Genomic DNA, 22,162 nt, shown 5'->3' on the forward strand with positions numbered 1-22,162 from the left:
CAGAAAATCCAGGTTTTTAGAGAGAATTAGATCATTGAGCAGGAAGGCCTTATTGTTAACAGAGTGGGTGTTCAATAGAGCCATGCTGAGTGAGGAGGAGGAATCAGAAACTACAGACTGCTGGAGTTATAGGACGTAAATTAGCAGGGTTAGATCCACGGTGTTTTTAAAAACCACTTATGGAGGCAACAGGAGGAGAAACCACTGAGGAATGAGGATAAACCGACCTTAAAAAACTTGGACGGATGAACCGCGTCACAACGCGGCCTGGCGGGAATGCGGAAGTGGCGCTCAGGTCACCAAACAAAGGACAAGAAGCTAGAAGATTGCGCCGATATTTACTAGATAAACCACGCTTTAAGATAAGTCTTATTCTCACCTGGATTCCTGCTCGTTTACCTCTTTTCCTGCGACGTTTTCCCGGGACCGGACAAACATAGCTGGAGGTGGATCGTCGTTTGGCTCCAGGCCAGTGCACCACTCAGGTAAACAAACACGATGGTACGTCCTCGGAGCATTTTGGAAGATCGTGAATGAACGGAAGGACAAAAGAGTCTGGCGATCATAGGAGATGGTAGCAGGGACACTACTGAAGAGGATCACAGACAGGAGCAAGGTGGAAAAGAGGAGGTTAGTGGAAAAAAGTTTGAGAAAGTGGCCGGTGACCGCGGCTAAGCCAAGCACAGGCACCATCTTGTTGCCGACCGGAAGCGGAAAAGCGGTTAAAGTGGTTAAAAGCAACATCAGACAGAAAGCCGATCCAATAGCCTGGAAGAACCAGAGTACACCTTGCCCTCCAAGACCAGGTTAGCCCTCACCTCCCTAGAACAGTTACTTAATCAAGCTCACCGCAGTCACCCCCCACCAGCTCAGTGTCCTGCTAACTGTTCCTTCATTACTGCTAACCTGGTTTCTCAAGTGTTACAGTTTTGTCACGGATCCAAGCTGTTCTGTCATCCAAGAACCTCGAAGGCTCTGCCAGTTGTAAGGTCAGCCTTCTGGTGGCCCACTCTCCATAGAAACACCAGATAATTCGTCTCTGCTTGCCCCACCTGTGCCCGAGTCAAGGTCTCTTGCAGACGTCCAGCAGGACTGCTCCATCCACTCCCTATTCCCTGAAGACCTTGGTCTCATATCTCGGTTGATTTCATCACGGGACTACCAGAATCACAAGGTAACACCGTCTTACTCACCGCAGTTGATCGATTTTCCAAGATGATTCATTTGGTTCCACTTGCCAGACTATCCACCGCTTCCAGGTTAGCAGAGCTAATGTCACGAGACGTTTTCCGACTACACGGCTTGCCCAGCAATATTGTGTCAGACGGGGCCACAGTTTGTCTCCAGGTTCTGGAGGGAGTTCTGTTCGCTATTGGGCATTGATGTCAGCTTTTCCTTAGGATTTCATCCCCAGAAAAATGGTCAGACTGAACGCATGAACCAGGAGGTGGAGACCAAGCTATGAATCCTCTGCATGGACGATCAACACAGATGGTCACAGAACTTACCCTGTGAGGATTTTGCCATCAACGGGTTGCCGTCCCGTGCCAAAAGTATGTCCCCTTTCCATGTGGTCTATGGCTTTCAACCCCCTGTCTGTGACTCACGTCTCAGCACGATGCTGCCTGAGAGTTTGGCAACAAGCTAGGGCGGCTCTCTGTAAAATCTCGGCCACCTACATCCATAACGCCAACCGCCGACGTACCCAGGGTCCCAGATACCTGGTGGGACAGAAGGTTTGGCTGGCTGCCAAGAATCTGCCCCTCAATGTGGCCAGCAAGAAGCTGGCTCCCAGGTTCATTGGTCTGTTTCCCATCACCAAGATCATTAATCCGGTGGCTGTCTGGCTCCGTCTGCCCTCGGCTTTGAAGGCATACCCTTCCTTCCACGTCTCTAATCTGAAGCCCGTTGTCTCGTCCAGGTTGTGCCCGCCTTCCAGACCCCCTCCTCCTGCCCATCTCGTTGATGGGGCTCCTGCCTTCACTGTGCATTGTCTGCTCCGTTCCAGGAGGTGGAGTCGGGGGCTCCAGTACCTGGTGGACTGGCAGGGCTATGGCCCGGAGGAGCGGTCCTGGGTCCCGTCCTCCAGGATCCTGGATAGGGCCTTGATCAGGGAGTTTCATCGTCTTTACCCCGATCAGCCTGGACGGTCGTCTGGAGCCTCCCGTTGAGGGGAATGGTCATGTCATTATCATGCCCGGATCTCTGTGTTTTCCTGTCTCCCTGCAGCAGCAGTAATCTAACTGATTAATTCCACCTGTGCGGCTCCCTATTTAAGCACCTGGCTCCTGCTGCTCAGTGCGAAATGGTCTGCTGCCCTGTCACAGTCCTTCGAGCGTTTGAACCTGTCTGCCTGCCTGTTTATTATTGATCTCTGCCTGCCTGACCACGGAGCCTGTCTGCCTGCCTGTTGCCCGACCTCAGTCTGTCTGACTTGCCTCAGTTCCAGCCTGAATCTGAGTACTCACCTTCATCGGCATCCCTCACCGCTGAGCACCGCTGCTGTTTTCAGAAGGTCAGTCACTTCAGATTAAGACATCTGAATCATCTCCCTCGCTGACTGTTTTCTGTCTCCCAGGCCACGCCACCCATAACCGACTCCAGCTGGTCCCGATCGCTTTAACAAGTCCTTAAATAAACTTTTTTAAACTTTCTCTGTGTTTGGCTGTTGTTGTATCCGGCTGATCGTCACTACGTCTGACCGTGACAGTTTTATTCTGAATACAGTTAAAGCAGTTGATAATATCTGTGAATGTTTCCATTACATTTTTCCAGTTAATATTTATTGTGAAAAGATATGAAATCAATTATACACACTATAATCAAGCTATTTTAAAAAATCACAGTGATTTCAGTATTAAACTAACATTTCGAGGATATTTTGAAGTGTGCCAGTGCAGCTACCACTTGAAATTAAGATTTCAACGCACGCCAAACTCTCCTCCATAAAGTCAAATAGCACTTTCAGATTTAATTTAGCTATTAAAGCTTTGTAAAAGGTCCAAAGACCTACAGCACTGTTAAAGGTGCTTCCAGTGCAACATTAGGGTCACCATGGCAACCCCTTATCTGTGTTTCTTTCTCTCTGACTGCAGTCTTCAGTTGAAAAATGCATTTAGCAGGATGGCATCCTTAATTGTTGAGATAAATAAAATTTCCTGTGTAGGGTTTTACTACATACTAGAATCAACACTGTTTGCTATCAGTTGTAGATTCTGAGAACGACCAAGTAAATTAGCATATGAAGCTTATCTCATGTATAAATATCCAGGATACTTATAAAATCGATGTAAGTTCATACACCAACCTGTTTGGTCTATTTTTAATCCAAAGATTAACGTTTAATTTAAGTTAATTAAATTTAATAGCAAAAGTTTATTTTTGAATCAGAAGTTAGGAATCTTTGCTTTTTCAATGACCAGAAATAATTATACCTTTCTGTGTTCCATTTCAAAGAATGAGGCAAGTTTAAAAATGAAGAATTTATTACTAACAATTTTAATTTTGACGATTTGAATGACAATTAGAAATGGCAGTTCATGGATGACAATTTAATGACAAATTTTAACAGCTTTGATATTAAACTTGTTTTAAAAGGCAAACCTGTGGCTGGATGAAAGCTAAATGGAAAATACGAGTTTAGATGCGTGAATTAAATTCTCAGAAGGTTTCTTTCAGAAAGAAGAACGCGTTCTGGGTTGTAAATGATGGTTTTGCAGCTAACTGTTGTTTACTTAGAGAAAACAGCATCAAACACAATCTGTCAAAATGTCTACCTCACCCAATATAGAAGACTCCCTTTTGGATCCGAAGTGTCAGGTGGAGATGGTTTCCTCCAGGCACGAGGTTGGTAGAAGAACCTCTGGTGCGCCCAAATCGGTCCTGAGATGTCTTCTTGGGTCACTCGACTGGTGGAGCTATTTGCGTCTCAAGTCTATAACTCTGAAGGAGTTTTTCGTCAGCTGGTTACAGTTTACGTTTATTCGTAGCTATTCTTATCGGCGTGACAGAACAGCAGGTGGAGGTTACGGGACAGCCGTTCCCGAATCCTCAGTGATGGTGGTTGGTTCACGAACTGAAGTTTCTCTGCTGGAAGTTAGTTTTAACAAACTCCTCAGAACACGCCCTCTCAGAGCAAGAAAGCTTTGGTCATGAGTCAAAAAACATGTGATGGCAGTTAACCTTTACTCCGGATAAACTCTGTATTAGATGGATAAGTGGAAGTTGACCTTCTGGTTACTGAACACACATTATCAACCATAATCATAGTAATCATTATTATACCCAAAGCATAATAATTCCTTTCAGTAATTAAAAATACATTTATACTGAACCAAGTGATTATTTATGATGATTATAATAAACAGTAATAAAGTCAAAGAGTTTATTAATATTACCATTTAATTATTATCGTGACTTGAAGTGTCCTTCTTCTGGGACGGAACAGCAGCAGATAAAGGATGATATTCTTTAGACATCAGGGCTCCTGGGTTAATCTGTGGAACTAAAAGTTACAGTCTGACCCAGCTTGACCCAGCTGGGAAAATGTGACCTTTGTCACAAATTAGAGGCCCTTCATGATGCTACACCTGAACTTGTAAAGACATCTGTTGGCCACGCATGTTCATTTACATGCTTTTAAGATTCTGTTTGAAGAGAGGATGAAACAATATAAAAAACACTTCACTTCTGCTGTTGAAGAGAAAAGTCAGAGTCATGCACACTCTGAGGTTCACGATTCCTGATTGAACAGCAGGTGTTGTGATGACATTTTGCATGGTTTTTTTTTCAAAGCTGTAGGAGAAATAGATGAAAAAGGATGACGGAAATGGGAAATTACCAAGCTACTAGCAGTAAGTGGCTATGCTTTTGTGTGCTTTAGCTCCAAATGGAACCAAGTCCAGCCACTCAGGATGTCCTGATCAGCAAAGTTACAAAATAACCGAGTCAAAATGAGAGATGTGGACAGAGTTGGAGTGAAAAAGAGGTTTTCTCAGCAGGAAGTGTGAATTCTGAATGTGAGAATCTCAGATCAAAGCTAGCATTGTGCACTGTGCAGGGCATACTGTGGCATATTCGCTATTGTTCTTGTGAGGGTGGGGAAGGTCACAAACATTTGCACATGATCACAACCTAGCCTGTGCATGTTTTGTGTGTGTGTGCACCAATGTGTATGATTCTTGTTAGCCACTGGCTCTTTGCACCACAGGAAACTGTCAGCTTGCTGTAGCACACCAGATTTCTCCTTCCCTGCTTTCTTCCACATCCTCTGCCTTCCTCTCTCTCTCTCCACTGCATCCTTTTCCCCCTAAGGCTTATTTTTATTTCCACACTTTTTTTTTCATGATTGCATTTTCAAATTCTCTCCTCCCTTTGACATTTTAATCATCTAATACGCAGGCGTGCATTTGCATGTGGAGAAAGGGAATCTGCTACAGATTGAGAGAAGTGGCAGAGTTGTGTGTTTTGAGAGAGGATGATTGTAGTCTCACAGTCTGTAGCGTTAATCCCTAGCTTTGACTCCTCCACCGGGTTGCTGCAGCGGGACCGAGTGTGTTGCATGTGTGCATCTGGGCTGATGTCTCTAGAAACGTGTGCTAGCCTTCATGTTCATGCCCAGCTAACTCCATATTGGTGCAAGCATGTCTGCACATGCATTCCTCTTCATGCATGCAGTGTTTATTGCTTTGTGTGTGTTGTGTGTGTGCGTGTGCGTGTGTGTGTGTGTGTGTGTGCGTGCGTGCGTGTGTGTGCGTGCGTGTGTGTGTGTGTGTGATGTGTGCGTGAGTGTGTTTGTAATGTGAACACACTCTCCGGTCTGTGGGAGTGCAGAATGAGTAATACTGTAGATGTGCCACTTTTTCAAGTGAGCATCATTAGCTATTTTTATGAGAAGTTTGCTGGCGCTCACCACTCTCAGACCTCCACCACTCGGCCTTTACTCTGAGCTTTCACTTAGACCTCCAGACCTCAAACACTCGGCACAAGCCAGGCTCAACCCCAGCAGGTGGAAATTATGGTATTTGTAATCCTTTGTGTAATTTTCTGTGTTTGGTGAAATCTGACATTTCTGAGTCTGCCTGGGAAAACAATGATGAGAGGGTGAATGAAACCAGTATTAGGAGAGAGAGAGAGAGAGAGAGAGAGAGAGAGAGATTTGGGCCATGTGGGTAAATTAGCAAAAATAAAAACCTATTAATATTATGATGATATTAAATTGAGGTAATATTGCTCAAATCTTTAATGAAAAATCTACATATTATTAAGACGTTTTTTTTTTTTTTTGTTTATTATTTATTTTTAGAGTTCAGGGCTACCCTAGCAAGCCATGCTATATATTAGTATAAAGCCGGGCTACAACCCAGAGACAGAGCTCAGTCGTGGAGTGGAGTCCACGTTTGTCTTTCTAACTGTCTGCATGCTAGGACCAACCAGAGCAACAAACACCATGACTTATTCGTATACGGAAATCAATCAACAGGGCAGTCCGCCACACGCCCTCGAAGAAGAGGTAAATATGTTATTTTTCAAAATAAAAGACCTTTATCTGCTCATGTCTTAAAGAACAGCCCAAATCTAAATCGTCCAAAGCTGTTTTCAAATGAGTGCTGTTCCTGAGCAGACGCCATCTTTGTTGATTTTCTCTGCAACAGTTCTGGTGCTAAGCCCGCCCAACAATTGTCGAGCGCTGTGATTGGCTACACACAAAACTGCTCAGGCCAATGGGAGACTTGCTGAGCGTCTCATCAATGCTGGTCTATATGCTTTTAAAATATACTGAGATTACAGCGTGCTGTACTGATCAGTATCTTTCCAATGAAAGGGTCCCGTTTGTCCCAGTTTGTTCAGGCCATGGTCACTAACTCCTCCTAATTTAGTCTCACAATCCTCTCACTTCCCGTCAGATAGAAAGTAAATTGAGAAAGGTTTGGGACAGGTTTGAGATGTTTAAGTTGACTTATCAGTGGGACTCTGAAGTTGATTAAGGATGTTGTTGCAGCACACAGAGACACAGCTTACAGTCCAACCTTTCTTTGGTAACAATGTCCAATAGGGGCAGAAGCAAGGTTCATCAGTGAAGGATCTGTTCTGACATCATTCATGTGGAGCTCCAAACCAGCAAATAATGCTGTTTCCAGATTGTCCAGGAGGCAGCTTATAGATGGTTTCTTACATCTGAAAGAGGTTTTTGCACCATCATTCGTTGGGATTGTTTTTTTCACATGTTCAAATTCCCAACAATACGGGAGCCGTGCAGCAACAAGGGAACCAGGGATCCCACCTGCAGGTTGTTGCCGACGACGGTCCCAGCTGAGTCAGAAGAAAATGTAAAAGATTATTTAGTTATGGAAGAACAGCTGATTAAAAATAAAGTTTTTTGTAGGAAATGATGTCCATTTCCAACACAACGTTGCAGGATGAAACCCAGAAAACAGAAGTAATATGAGCTAAACTGTGGGTGATGCACACCAGCACTTGCACCTTGTGTCACATCTTAGCGCCTGGTTGAGTTGACACCATCACGATTCTTCTGAACACTTTGTCATGCTGGTAATGGGAGGCCCTCAGACACACACACACACACACACACACACACACACACACACACACACACACACACACACACACACACACACACTCTGGTGAACTCCTGCTGGCAGCCACATCCTTAACTCAGCTTCCCTTTGCTACACTTGTCATCGGTATGTCAATAAATCTACCCCCCCCCCCCTCCCACATAAACACTTTCATCTTTTTCTTTACAAAATCCCATCATCTTCTATTCCCACTGCCCTTCCACACACACACACACACACACACACACACACACACACACACACACACTCCTCATCTTTCACCATCCCCATGAGTCGATAATGAGTTCTCTCTCGACCCATGCTTGTGTCTCTTCACATTTCTCCTCTTCCTTTTTCCAACATTTCATCGGTCTCTTTTCTCTTTCACCTGCTTCACCCCCCCCCCCCCCCCCCCAACTGAACAGCACAAAATAATTGGAGGAGCCTTCAACAACAGGGTGGGCATCAGATGTCAGGAACAGTATAGTCTCTACATCGGTTTTTTTCTGCTTCCTCTTGTAAAGGGTTTAATTTACATCTATTTAACGAACCATAAAACATGAGATTCCATAGTAAATATGAAATCAATCTTATGGATCTTTGGGTACTTTTAACCAGAAGATTGGAACTTTTTATCGCAGGGATTATGTAACACCGTATTAACTGAGAGACAAGAGAAGAGAGTCACCTTTAAAACGTTTAAGAAGATTTATTTCTAAACAATTTTAGACTAACTCTAAACTCTAAGTGATGGATGGATCTTGGTGTGAATGAGACGTGAGATGAATGGTGTATGTGTGAGTGATGTTGTCATCAGAACTCTCGTATCCGGAGAAGCAAGTCTGAATGATGTTGTGATGTTTTGCATTTAGCTGTGATCGGAGTTATGATCGGAGTTTCATAAACACATGAGACGCCATGTGTTCGCTCCACACATACCCTTCAGAATGAGACCTCCATACAGATCCAGAATGCCAGGTCCTCGGACCCCCCTTTCGGTACCGGAGCCGATGAACCAGCGTCAGCAGTACGACAGACTAGTCTTTGGATTGTCTCCAGGTAAAAAGCGACAGTTGGCTGACAGCGTCAGATGGACCCGGAGGGTCAGTGAGTTCAGCTTTTATTCTGAAAGGAACCGTTGCTTGGTTGGTAAAATGCAACAGATTTTATCCAGCTTGTTGGTTCTTTGCTTAAAAAGGAAGTCCGGGTGGCTGGTCAGATACTTCTCTTAGAATGCGGTGAACTGATCTAAAATGGCGTGGGACTGGTTTTATTGATCTGGATGTTTTGATTTATGGTTGAATCAAAGTTGGGCAGATTTATAAACACCACAGAGACTATGCCACGCTTCAGAAAGGAAGGTTCCCATTGGATGAGTAAAAGCAATGTGTCATGCGTTTACATTACGTGTGATCAGGATGTCTAGTGCAGCTAGACCAAAGTCATATTACTCATTAAAACTTACTAATCATAACATTGTCATTTCACAGATTGGTCAACATCTTATTATTGACTAAAACTTTGTTTGATTAGCTTTGTTAAAAATAGAGTTCTTTGATTTATTAAAAAGAAAGAGTCCTTTGTCTTCATTCTTCTCTTGGGCTGGAAAGGAAGCAGTTTAGAAGCAAATGCATGAGACCTTGAGGCGATATCTCATGCAGATTAGTTCTTGCTGAGGAGAGGGGGGAAATGACTTTTAGGTGGAAAACAGTCATTTCATTCTGTTACACTCTCATGGCTTATTTCTGGCATAACACACACGCAGGCACACACACACACACGCACACACTACGTCAGAGACCCTTTTCACTTAACCAGTCGTCGTCGTCTTCAGCTAAAGAAGGCAACGCGGAAACACTCAGCAGCCTGTACTCGTCCAGGACCCTTTAAAGTCACACCTGCAATGTTTTTCGGGGAAAGCGCTTTGTGAATTCACACAAAGCTTATTTTTAGATTGGCAGCCTTGTGTTCGCACCAAAACAGCATTTTCAGGAACCACTAAAGAATTTTTCAAAAACAAGATCCAGAGCGGAACAATCTGGAAGCACCGTTCTTGTGTTTCCTGTTCCGATCCAACATTAAAAAAAACTAAGAATTCCCAGGATTTTGGGTTAGGGTTAGCATCTTCTCATCGTTTACACACCTGATCCACGCTCTTCTTAGATTTTAACTATGTTTATTATGAATGGGTTGAGAGACAAAGTGATTCCAAGATAGGAGATTAATTAACCTCCATCTGCACCTGCAGAACGTACCTCTCCTACTTCCTCTTTTAAACCCTCCTCTTCCTCAGTCGCTGGGTGCTGAGATCATCCTCAGACCTCGCAGCCACACCTCTAATAATAACCCTGGGCCCAATGCACTGACTACAGTGATGTGGGTCATTTTAGTTTTGTGTGGATTTTAAATATAAACAGTTTGGAAAATCTGCATAGTTCACTTCCATAGTAACAAGACAGCATGGGGAGGTAGTCACAGACCTGAGTTGGAGAGTGTGTGTGATCGGCTAAGGGCAAATAGCTCAGGGCCCAGATGCATGGGGGTTGTCTTTATGTTGCTCTGGTTCGGTATCTTCTAGAGAAGGAAATCTGCCAATTAAACATCTAATCATTATTGTGTTACAATAATTTACCCAAAGATGTTTTTTAGTTTATGTGTTTCTCCCTAATTTTGTCCAAGACAACATGAGCGGGTTTAATTGTTTGTTTCAAAGCTTAGAAACAAGTTCCCTCAGTTCTGCCTTCAGGTTGTCAACAGTGCTGCTTACTGTGAATAAGGGTGGATGTGGGAGCGTTAAAATAACGTGTTTGTTGTTTAAGTCTGCTGTTGACAAAGGTGAAGCTTGAAGAGGCTTTGTTTGGCCCCGCTGCAGCCCTTCAGACCTGCGAGGACATGCTGCATCGCTGGCAAAGCTGCTATGATTTCAGCCGCCTCAGGTGAGTGTGCACAAGACTGAATACTTCCAAGCAACAAAGGGCTTTAGCAAAAAACTGGTAAATGTTAACATCATTTCAAGTGTATTTGACAAATCAGAGGTTTTAGTCAACATCAGGCTGAAGTTCTTTCTACAAATCATGGCGTAATCAGCTCAGCAGGGGGGAGGGTCACACTTTTTCTTCTGAGGAGGAGTTATGTTTACAACGAGCAGATCAGAACCAGGACCGCATCATTAAGTGCTTCTAAGCAGCAAATCATGTGTGGCTGCTAGGGGGAATAAAATATTAATTGGCCAATCGGCGTTACTGAATTTAATACCTTTAATACTGGGGATTTGCCCCTGCTTATGTAACAGGGATAAAAAGGGTAATGAATTCAAAGCCACCTGTTTGGTGCAGCTGCATTCAGCAGCCTGGAAGCTGATCCACTCTTAAAGTCGGGTTAAAGTCGTACATAATTTCCCTGCTTGTGCTTCCTACTGGTTGAAAGCAGAATTACAACAAGTAATTGTAAACAACACTGCCACAGCTTGCTATAGCTAGAGCTAACGACAAGCTAATGCTAACACGAGCCAGCTAATACCGAATAAGCCACAAAGAACAAAAATCCACACAGTTGGGCAAAATATTATTGCTTACAACGTGTTTTGTACATTCGTTCTGTGTGTTTCATCCAACTATAGTACTCGGTTCTTTTTTAACACAGCAAAAGAGTTATTTTTTACCTCGTTTCGCTGACGTTTTGGCTAACACCGTAGCCTTCCACAGAGCTTTGCCACTGTTGGCGGCGACACTTCCTTCTTTGTTTATTGGCCGATAAACGAAGAAGGAAGTGATTTTATTTTATTTTTTTACAGAACACGAAATTACCATGTAAGCCCTTAAGTGCATTTGCACACACACACACACACACACACATACACACAGGAGCCACAACCTGACCATCAGCAGAGACTAAACTCACCAAATTAGATTTTAACTCAAACCTGTTAATGGCTGAGGGGGAAATCCAGCTTCCATGTTCCATCGTTCTCAAGAGGGAATTTTCCGAGAGGTTTTTTTTTTTCTGAGAAGTTTTGTGGAGTTTACTGAATTGAATTCGACTGGGTCAGACGAACCAGAACCGCTGAAGATGCAGCTGCAGTTGCACACACTCGCGTCATTCTTTAATTATTTTTTTGCCACCCAAACATTTGCGCAGAACTAAAACGCTCATCAGCTTTTCTCCACTAAAAACAGGTAAACTAGATAGTTGGTCAGTGATGACGTTTATGATAACAAATAAACTTGATTGGATCAATGGATTTCCCAGCATGCTTTGTCATTTTGTAAATGTTGGAAATAAAATAAATTAGTTTTCATTCATTTTTGTTGGCAGCAAATGTAACATTATCATTACTGAACCAACCAACTAAAGCAAACAGGTCAGAAAAATGTCGATGACATATTTAATGGGAGGTTGGGAGGGCTGGCGCCATAACTGAGATGGTGGAGATGGTAATGCAGTAAAAATAGCAGGGAGTTTTATCCATTAATTTAAGAGCTGATGTAGAAATATTCAATGACTAACAAGATATACCTCTATAATCAGTTATTCTGTGTGAAATTCAAGTGTGTAAATTTGACCCAAATCTGTTGGAGGGGGAATGAACCTTACCTGAGGGGGCAATGCCCCCCCCCCCTCGCCCCACCGCAGAACCAGCCTCGAAGCAGGCAGAGACCCACCCACCACCCCAATCCACCCATCCCACAAAACCGTTAAGTGTAGTTTCTGGTCAGCAGAGGGAAGTCAAATGTGAAGTTGTTCAGGTTCATGAGTGAAAAACCACAGAAACCAGTTTCAAAGCAATCATTTAAAATGGTTAATAAAAAACTCATTAGTGTTGCTTTGACAAACCCATAGAACCTTTTCTGTGTTTGTAATCGTAGTGAGACAATATTTTCTGATGGCCCGCGATGTTTGTTTTGAAATATTGACTTTATGATGAATATTTGCTTCAGGTAGCACGCTAGGCTAACAGGAGCTAACTGTAATTCTTGGAGAGAAAATCTAAGGGTGTTTCTCAATGTCAAGGCGCCTGGCCTTAAGAGGACACTGTCCGTCCTTGGTCAAAGGAAACGGTTAAATGGAACAGACTTACCTCGGCTTTCCACGGGAGCCGTCAGCAGCACGTTACTGCAGCAGCACGTCATAGCTGCTGATAGGAACCGCTGTGGTCAACAGAACCTTTTCCACTGGAGCCGTCGGCAGCCGTCAGCAGCGCGAGTCGGCCGCGTCTCAGGAGCAGCATGTCGCGGCCTTTACGCGCCGGTTCTATTTTCTACGAGCGACGCCTCTGAAACGGGTCAAGTTCGACATTTTTGGGGAAGGAAAGACAGGAAATCGGACGCGGAAATGGAGAGAAGCTACCGAGATTTTCAGAATAAAGGACGTACTGCCTTCCGGTTGCTTTACTTTTAAAAAATGTTACTAACTGTGCGTCCCCGTGAGAAGTTATCACCTAGCTAGCAGTCTCCTTTGTTTTTCAGGTCCGTATTGGCGATTATAAAACGGACAGAACATAAAACACAAACCATGTTGTAGTTTTCTCCTGCTTGTTGTTGTGTTTACTGATGAAGTCACTCGTGTGACTTCGTGCTCTGTCGGTGACAGCTGCTCCCCTGCTGCTTCACGTCTCGTGGGAAGGGCCAAGCAGCAGCTTACGCGAGCAAGACGTGCTGCTGCAGTAACGTGCTGCTGACGGCTCCCGTGGAAACCCGGGGTTACATCACGTGTCTGCGGCTTCCACTGTGGTCACGTAACGTCACGTGACACGGGAGATAACATTATATTTTATAGGTATTAGTTTCAATATAAATATATAACGAGCCTTTTACTTTGTAAATTGTGTATATGTTTATTAAATTAAATATATAAGTGAGTTGCTACCCGCTAGCCACCGAAGCTGCAACTAATAAGCAACTAACCAACCATAGATAACTTCGTTGGATCTAAAAAAAAATACATTTTAAATTAGTTGACTTACTTTTAAACTTGAGCTGCCAGCTTCTGATCTGCCATCCTTTTGAAAATACTGCAGTGTATTCTGGGTAATTTTTGACCAAGGCTAGGCTACAAGACACCTCCCGTGTATCCTTGCTCAGCTAGCTAAATGGCTAACAAATGGAGATCGCACGCCTCGGTTGAACATGAACACTGGAACACGCCTTGGCGGCTCTCGATGACGTATCTCCTGGGCAACCGGGGCTGGGCCGAGACATCAAGGCAAGGTTCCTTGGCATTGAGAAACACCCTAAATCTTGCGCTTGTTGATCTGTTTTTATGCTCTAGTGACACAGATGACAGCAGCAGCCTACCAGCAGCTGAGAAGTCAGAAGTCAGCCCAGTAGTCAGGAAAGCCTCCATTCATCTCAACCTGCCCGACTTCCAGGACGCCTCCATTGGTCTGTTCTTCACATCCTGTCAACAGAATCTATACTGTTTGAATTCAGATTAACAAACCGCCATGGGTCAGGCTATATCCTGGAATAAACCCCTCTTTAACCTTTTGTAACCCTGTTCTGAAGAGGATGTGTTCTGTTTGAATATCATTTATTTTTCATGATTTCCAAACACAGGAAATTTCCTAATATTTGGAAAATTAGAAGAGTGTTTGCTGTTCTCTACATGACTCAACTTTGCTTTTTATTAGTTAGTTTAATATTTTACTAACAAATATCTCATGAACCACTTTCATTTTTAGTGAAAATCTCAGAAGGTTTTTCATCTACAACTAATTAACTTTTGGAGTCAACTCGATTCAGGATGGCTGACAAAGCTTATGAACCTTAGCCGACACATATTTGTATTATTTTACATACATGGAGCAGAAATGTGATGTTCACAGATCAGCACATTTCTATTATTTTAAAGATTTTAGTTTAAAACTCTGGCATGAAAAGCAGCAGGTGACTCCTTCAAAGCCCGTTCTGTATTGTTGTATTAAACCCTAATTTCATTTTTATTGTTTTTTTTTTATGTGATCATGAATTTCAGTGATGGCGTGAACTCGTGTTTTTTCTCCACATTAGGTTCCCTTTCTCCCCCCTCAGTGGCAGCATCTCGTCTGGAGGCGGCGTTCTCTGAGGTGTCAGAGGTCAGTTCTTCTCGCCGCCAAGGGCCTTCCTACATCTGGACCACTTTGGAAAGCATCTGGTTGCAATCCGGTATGATTAGATCTAATGACCAATTTACCCTGTTTGTAAAACATGTCAGGTAGAAACTGTTAGAAATGTAATGTCTTCTTTACCTAAGATCAATTCCAAGAGCTCCTGCAGGTCTCAACTACAATGTCCAATCCTTTAAGTCTGAAAAGGAAGTTAAGGATAGATGCTACAGTGGTTGATTGGTTGGCTGGTTTGTTGGTTGGTTGGTTGGTTGGTTGGTTGGTAGGTTGGTTCATTTCAATTCAATTCAATTCAAGTTTATTTATATAGCGCCAAATCACGACAAGCATCGTCTCAAGGCACTTCACATAATAAACATTCCAGTACAGGTCAGTTCATTAAGCAAATCAGAAAAAAATAAGTTTCCTATATAAGGAACCCAGCAAATTGCATCGAGTCACTGACTAGTGTCAGTGACTTTACATACTAAGCAAGCATATAGCAACAGTGGAGAGGAAAACTCCCTTTTAACAGGAAGAAACCTCCAGAGAATCCTGGCTCAGTATAAGCAGCCATCCACCACGACTCACTGGGGATGGAGAAGACAGAGCAGACACACACACACACACACACACACACACACACACACACACACACACACACACACACACACACACACACACACACACACACACACACACACACACACACACAAACACAACATATATACCAAGTAGTGTTTCTATGGTTACATAGTGATTTCTTAGTAAATTTTCTATTTGGTGAAAGATAAACTTTATTGTATTTATCCTAGTGAATCCATAATTAAATGGGTAAACTAGTAGCAGCACATTCAATGTTAAAGAAAGTAAAATGTTATTATCAGGAGAGTGAGAATGTTTAAGTGGTTAGAAGCAGTGTTCAAGACAATGACCCCCTCCATGAGGCCACCACAGCTCAGCAGAACATCATTGTAGCTTCTTCTGGGGAGAAAAACACTTAGAGAAAAAAATAAAGTTAACAGCTGAAATAGCAGGAAGTAATACAGTTAGAGAGCAGATTGTAGAAGAAAGTTGTCGAGTGTGGAAAGTGGTCATTTCGTCCTCCAGCAGTCTAAGCCTATAGCAGCATAACTACAGAGATAACTCTGGATAACCTAGCCTTTTAGATGGAGGCATGTTGGAGGCAGGGCAAGGGAGAGCCGTCTTTACTGACTGTACACTCCATCTCCCTCTACTCCCCCACTTGTCCAGATCTAGGCTAACATCAGATTTTAAGCATAGGCCCTATCAAATAAAAATGTTTTAAGCCTATTCTTAAAAGTAGACAAGGTGTCTGCCTCACGGACTAAAGCTGGGAGTTGGTTCCACAAAAGAGGAGCCTGATAACTAAAAGATCTGCCTCCCATCCTATTTTTAGATATTCTGGGAACCACCAGTAAACCTGCAGTCTGAGAGTGAAGTGCTCGGTTAGGAACGTATGGAACAATCAGATCACTGATGTATGATGGAGCTTGATTATTAAGAGCTTTATATGTGAGAAGAAGGATCTTAAAATCTATTCTGAATTTAACAGGTAGCCAATGTAGGAAAGCTAAGACAGGAGAGATATGATCTCTCTTTTTATTTCTCATCAGAACTCTAGCTGCAGCATTTTGGACAAGCTGAAGACTTTTAACTACATTCTGTGGACTTCCTGAAAGTAATGAATTACAGTAATCCAGTCTTGATGTAATAAATGTATGAACTAGTTTTTCAGCATCACTCCTGGAAAGGTTCTCGGAGACTAATTTAATGCCATTCAGGTCAGGTGATTGACTAAGCAATTTCCTTTTCTGAATTTCAGGTCCTATGATGAGAACTTCAGTCTTGTCTTGATTTAAAAGCAGAAAGTTTAGAGTCATCCAATTTTTTATGTCTTCAAGACAAGCCTGTAATCTACCTAACCAATTAGGTTCATCAGGGTTAATGGATAGATATAACTGAGTATCGTCAGCATAACAGTGGAATTTTATCTCTTGCTGTCTAATGGTTTTACCAAATGGGAGCATATATATAGTAAAAAGAATTGGTCCAAGCACTGAACCCTGTGGTACTCCACAAGTAACCCTGGAGTATGAAGAAGATTTGTCATGTACGTTTACAAAATGATATCTATCCAACAGGTAGGATTTAAACCAGCCTAACACTGTTTCTTTGATCCCTACAACATGTTCAAGACTTTCTACAAGAACATTGTGATCTTGTCAGACTGGTTGGCTGGATTCGGGAGTTGAGCTTGTAGAGAGCGTGGTTTCACAGACGCGGAAGTGATAGCGTCGGTGAAACGCCGGCTCACAATTTATTCTAGGAATCCCCGAGCGTTCGAGCGTCAATGAAGTGACACGGAAATGCTGGGTTTTCCAGAAGTAAGTAAGAACACTTACTGTGAGTGGATAGTTCGTAAGATGGATCGGTTGATTGGAAACTCTGATCATGGATCTGAAGAAACAATGACTGAGTGGTGAGCTCGGGAGGCGACTTCCGTATATAGTCGCGGCTAGTGACGTAGGTGTGACGTGGAGGGAATCCCCGCGAGGGGCATGCTGGGAGATGTGGTCCATGGTGGAGATCGGCTAGCTGGGAGAGGCTGGCTTGGGGACTTGGGTTCTGACAGGACCCACCGGCCAGGGACGGCTCCTGAAGTCCCAGGGCGGCCCCGGCGGTCCCAGAAGTCAGAGATAAGGGTAGGGTCCAGGATGGAGCGGGCCGGTTCCCAGGAGCGTTCCTCGGGGCCGTAGTCCGCCCAGTCTATGAGGTATTGCCATCCCCGGCCTCTGCGACGGGCGTCCAGGACGTGTCAGACGGTGTAGATGGGCTCCCCGTCGAGGAAGCGGGCAGGCGGAGCTGGCGTTGGTGAACGAGGAAGAGGTCCAGGAGCACTGAGTGGGCGAGTGGAGGACCTGGGTCGAACCAGAACCCGGTGGTCAATGCGCAGCACCAGGTCGGCAACTTCATCCAGGGTCTGGGGCAGTTCTTTTCCTGCCATCTCGTTTCGGATGTAGGGCACCAACCCCTCCAAGAAGAGAGCCCGAAGGGCAGAGTCATCCCATTGTAGTTTGGCCGCGATGGTGCGAAACTCGGACGCATAGGCGCACACCGAGCACTCCCGTTGGCGGAGCTTGAGGAGACGTGCTTCAGCCCCCACTTCACTTCTGGGTGGAACAAAGGTCTTCCTGAGGGCGGCCACAAAAGCAGCATAGTCATTGCAGGCAGGGGATTTAGAATTATAGAGAGCAGCGGCCCACTCCTGAGCGCGTCCAGAAAGCAGGGAGGTGAGGTGCGCAACCCGAGAGCGGGCAGTGGGGAAGCATCCTGGTTGGCACTCGAATTGCATGTCGAGGGAGGCGAGCAGACGATCTGGGCTCCCAACCTCTCCGTTCCACCTCTCCGGTAGGCTGAACTGCGGCTCCTCCTTAGGTGGAGCGAGGGCTTGCTGCTGAAGAGCATTGATGGATGTGGATAATTGAAGGGTGAGGTCGGTCAGAGAGTTCACCTTGGTGTTGAGCCAGTCGACCAAGGCGTGAAGCTGAACAATCTCATTCTTCATTCGCTCAAACTCCGCTGGGTTAAGAGACTCAGTCATCCTGTCAGACTGGTCGGCTGGATTCGGGAGTTGAGCTTGTATAGAGCGTGGTTTCACAGACGCGGAAGTGATAGCGTTGGTGAAACGCCGGCTCACGATTTATTCTAGGAATCCCCGAGCGTTCGAGCGTCAATGAAGTGACATGGAAATGCTGGGTTTTCCAGAAGTAAGTAAGAACACTTACTGTGAGCGGATAGTTTGTAAGATGGATCGGTTGATTGGAAATTCTGATCATGGATCTGAAGAAACGATGACTGAGTGGTGAGCTGGGAAGGCGACTTCCGTATATAGTTGCGGTTAGTGACGTAGGTGTGACGTGGAGGGAATCCCCGCAAGTGGTATGCTGGGAGATGTGGTCCATGGTGGAGATCGGCTAGCTGGGAGAGGCTGGCTTGGGGACTTGGGTTCTGACAGATCTACTGTGTCAAAAGCAGCACTGAGATCTAACAAGACTAGAACAGACACAAGATTCTTATCTGAGACCATGAGAATATCATTTGTAACTTTCACTCATGCAGTTTCAGGTTGGCTGACTGGCAGGCTTTCCTAAAAACAACAATAAAGCATGACACACTCAAAAATATATGATGCATGTTCAAGTAAAGTTTAAGTTTTGTCTCTTTCTTGCTCAATTTTACATCCATACAAGTCACAAGAAAGACAACACTCACATGCACGTACCTTTCATTGAGCGATACACAGATTTCTTTTTAAAAAGTCGATTGTTTATGCAAGCAGAAATCTAGTCGTTTTCAGGTGAGGAGCAGGAACCTACCTTACATAACCAAATCCATTCACCCCAAAATGAAGTTACGCAAAAGAACCCAGAGGCTGGGAGAAAAAGCTTTCTCACATCTCACAGCGGTAGCATTCACACACTTAGCGTACAATTCCCATCTGTGCACATGGGAGACACGAGTAAACAGACGAAACATTCCTTACCAAACACACATGGGTTCTTTGTACTCAGAAGCAGATGGTGCTTTTTATATATTTGCACAATTCATTCAATCTTTCTACCTTTGTGTTTCAAGTACACACACAAACACACACACACACTCACACACACACACACACACACACACACACACACACACACATGTATTTATATGTTTGTGTGGACCTCCATTGACTTCCAATCGTTTTAGTGACTCCACTATACCTAACCCATACTAAAACCTTAACCAATGGGATTCTGTTCCTAACCCTAACCTAAACTAAAAGTTATTTCACACCAAACCTCTAAAACCAAGTTGTGGTGTCCTTAGCATTGTGTGGACCAGCTAAATGTCCCAACAATGTAAACATGTTCACACAGTACAGGTTAAAGTTAAAACTTGTCCACTTAAACATATAAAGAAAAGTACACACACACACACACACACACACACACACACACACCATCCATCCATCCATCCATCCATCCATCCATTTTGGGCCGCTTATCTGGGGTCGCAGGGGCAGTAGCCTAAGTAGAGAGGCCCAGACTTCCCTCTCCCCAGCCACTTGGGCCAGCTCCTTTCGGGGGAATCCAAAGGCGTTTCCTGGCCAGCTGAAAAACAAAGTCCCTCCACCAAATTCTGGGTCTTCCTTTAGGTCTCCTCCCAGTTGGACGCGCCTGGAAAACCTCACCAGGGAGGCGTCCATGAGGCATCCTTACCAGATGCCCGAGCCATCACAACTTGCTCATCTGGACGTGGAGGAGCTATGGGTTTACTCTGAGCCCCTCCCAGATGGCCGAGCTTCTCACCCTATCTCTAAGGGAGAGCCCAGCCACCCTGCAGAGAAAACTAATTTTGACCGCTTGTATCCGCGATCTTGTTCTTTTGGTCACTACCCAAAGCTCATGACCATAGGTGAGGGCAGGAACGTAGATCGACCGGTAAATCGAGAGCTTCGCCTTCTGACTCAGCTCTCTGTTCACCACGACAGACCAATACAACGCCCGCATCACTGCAGATGCAGCACCGATCCGCCTATCGATCTTGTGCTTCATCTTTCCCTCACTCATGAAAAAGGACCACCGAGACACTTAAGCCCCCTTCAGACAGGCCATGAAAAACGGAAATGTTCCAGAATCTGTCCGTAAGACCTTTCTGTCTGAATACAAACATCCGGATAACGTGTTCCGGAATTTATCCGGACGAAGCCCCTAGTAACAGGTCCGGATTTGTTACGGACAGGGTGGCTGCTTCAGACTGGTGAGGTAAAGTTCCGGACAAGGGGGAGGGGGAGGAGGAGGGGACCGGGGGACGCTGTGCGCACCCAGATAGCTCGCTGCTGTAGCATGCGGCGAACCACGGCAGCTCGCCTTCTACGGTACCGTCTAGACGCGCGACGGAGCGCTTCACACCGCTTCCGTGATTCCTTTAACCATTGAGCTTCATCATCCAGGTCTCTTATGCGTCTTCGTGTGCGCAGAATTATGCTTAAGCGCCTCGTGATTTTTATCTTGAGAGGCGCTATAGAAATGATATTTTCTTCTTCTTCTTCTTTACATGGGTCCGATTCTACCCCCCCACCCCCGCCGCCGTCACACATCTGGAACTTTTCCCTGCTGTGTGAACGCAGCTGAAAAGACAAGTTCCGGTACAAAAGTGGTGTGTCTGAAAACACAGTTCCGGTTAAAAACCGGATTGAATTGTCCGCAAATGTTCCAGAATGTCTGTCTGAAAAGGGCATTAAACTCCTCCAGCTGAGGCAGGACCTCATCCCTGATCTGGAGAAGGCATTCTACCCTTTTCCGAATCAAGACCATGGTCTCGTATTTAGAGGAGCTGATTCTCATCCCAGCTGCTTCACACTCGGCTGTGAACTGCTCCAGTGAGAGCTGCAGATCATGTTCTGATGAAGCCAACAGGACCACATCATCTGTAAAAAGCAGAGATTCAGTCCTCAGGCCACCAAAACTGATCCCCTCAACACCTTGGCTGCGCCTAGAAATCCTGTCCATAAAAGTGGACGGTGACAAAGGGCAGCCTTGGTGGAGTCCAACTCCACCAAGGCTTGAGAAAATGAGCCTGACTTACTGCCATACGGACCAAGCTCTGACACTGGTCATACAGGGACTTAACAGCCCGTATCAGAGGGCCTGGTACCCATGCTCCCAAATTACCCCCCAAAGGGCCCCCTGGGGGGGGGGGGGGGGGGTCAAACACCTTCTCCAAATCCACAAACTCCTAGCCTAGTGAACTAGACCAAATTCTTGCTTTGCAAAGTTTGGTCTAGGCATGCTCCATTGGAACCTCAGCAGCTCCTACCAGGACTCTGGCTAGCCAATCACAGCTCTCTAGAGGGGTTTCAAACACATAAAGAGCTGTGATTGGTCCATAATGGTGGGCCAATCATAGTGCTCTATCTGCTTAGTGAAAAAATCACAGAGCTTTATCCGCTTTGTGGGCCAATCAGGGCACTCTATATGCCTGGTGGGTGGGATGATGCAACAGAGTGAAACAAGAGTATGTCACATTCATTGTCCAGTGGAATGCGGAGATCATTTGAAAGACAACGGTAGAACCCGCCCCACAACGGAGAGCCGTCAATGGAGCGTGGCCAGACTAAATAATACATTTATTTAGTCTGGCTTGCCAGGCTAACAAACTCCCCCAAAAGGCAAACTCCCACACACCCTCCAAGATCCTCCTAAGGGTATAGAGCTGGTCCAGTGTTCCATGACCAGGACAAAACCCACATTGCTTCTCCTGAATCCGAGGTTCAACAATCCGACAGACCTTCCTCTCCGGAACCCCTGAATAGACCTTACCAAAACAAAAAGTAAAACAAAATAAATGAAAAATTGAGCTTTGAAGGATTTTTGACCCTAATGGCCGTCCGTTGGTACGGTCAAACACAAAATACTGATTGGTTGAAGGATTTAGT

The 22,162-nt window shown here is 44.8% G+C and overlaps 1 protein-coding gene across 4 annotated transcripts in view; it reads left to right on the forward strand.

Annotated features, from left to right (window-relative positions):
- ttc7a (tetratricopeptide repeat domain 7A) overlaps positions 1-22,162 on the forward strand; it is an 89,077-nt gene that overhangs the window by 60,413 nt on the left and 6,502 nt on the right. For all 4 annotated transcript variants that reach the window (XM_054749923.2, XM_054749922.2, XM_054749921.2 and 1 more), the window contains 3 exons: positions 10,397-10,513; positions 13,845-13,957; positions 14,585-14,719. In XM_054749923.2, coding sequence (XP_054605898.2) covers positions 10,397-10,513; positions 13,845-13,957; positions 14,585-14,719 — 365 coding nt within the window. The remainder of the gene's footprint in view (positions 1-10,396; positions 10,514-13,844; positions 13,958-14,584; positions 14,720-22,162) is intronic.

The sequence above is a fragment of the Nothobranchius furzeri genome, chromosome 12, assembly GCF_043380555.1.
Source record: "Nothobranchius furzeri strain GRZ-AD chromosome 12, NfurGRZ-RIMD1, whole genome shotgun sequence".
Taxonomy (NCBI): domain Eukaryota; kingdom Metazoa; phylum Chordata; class Actinopteri; order Cyprinodontiformes; family Nothobranchiidae; genus Nothobranchius; species Nothobranchius furzeri.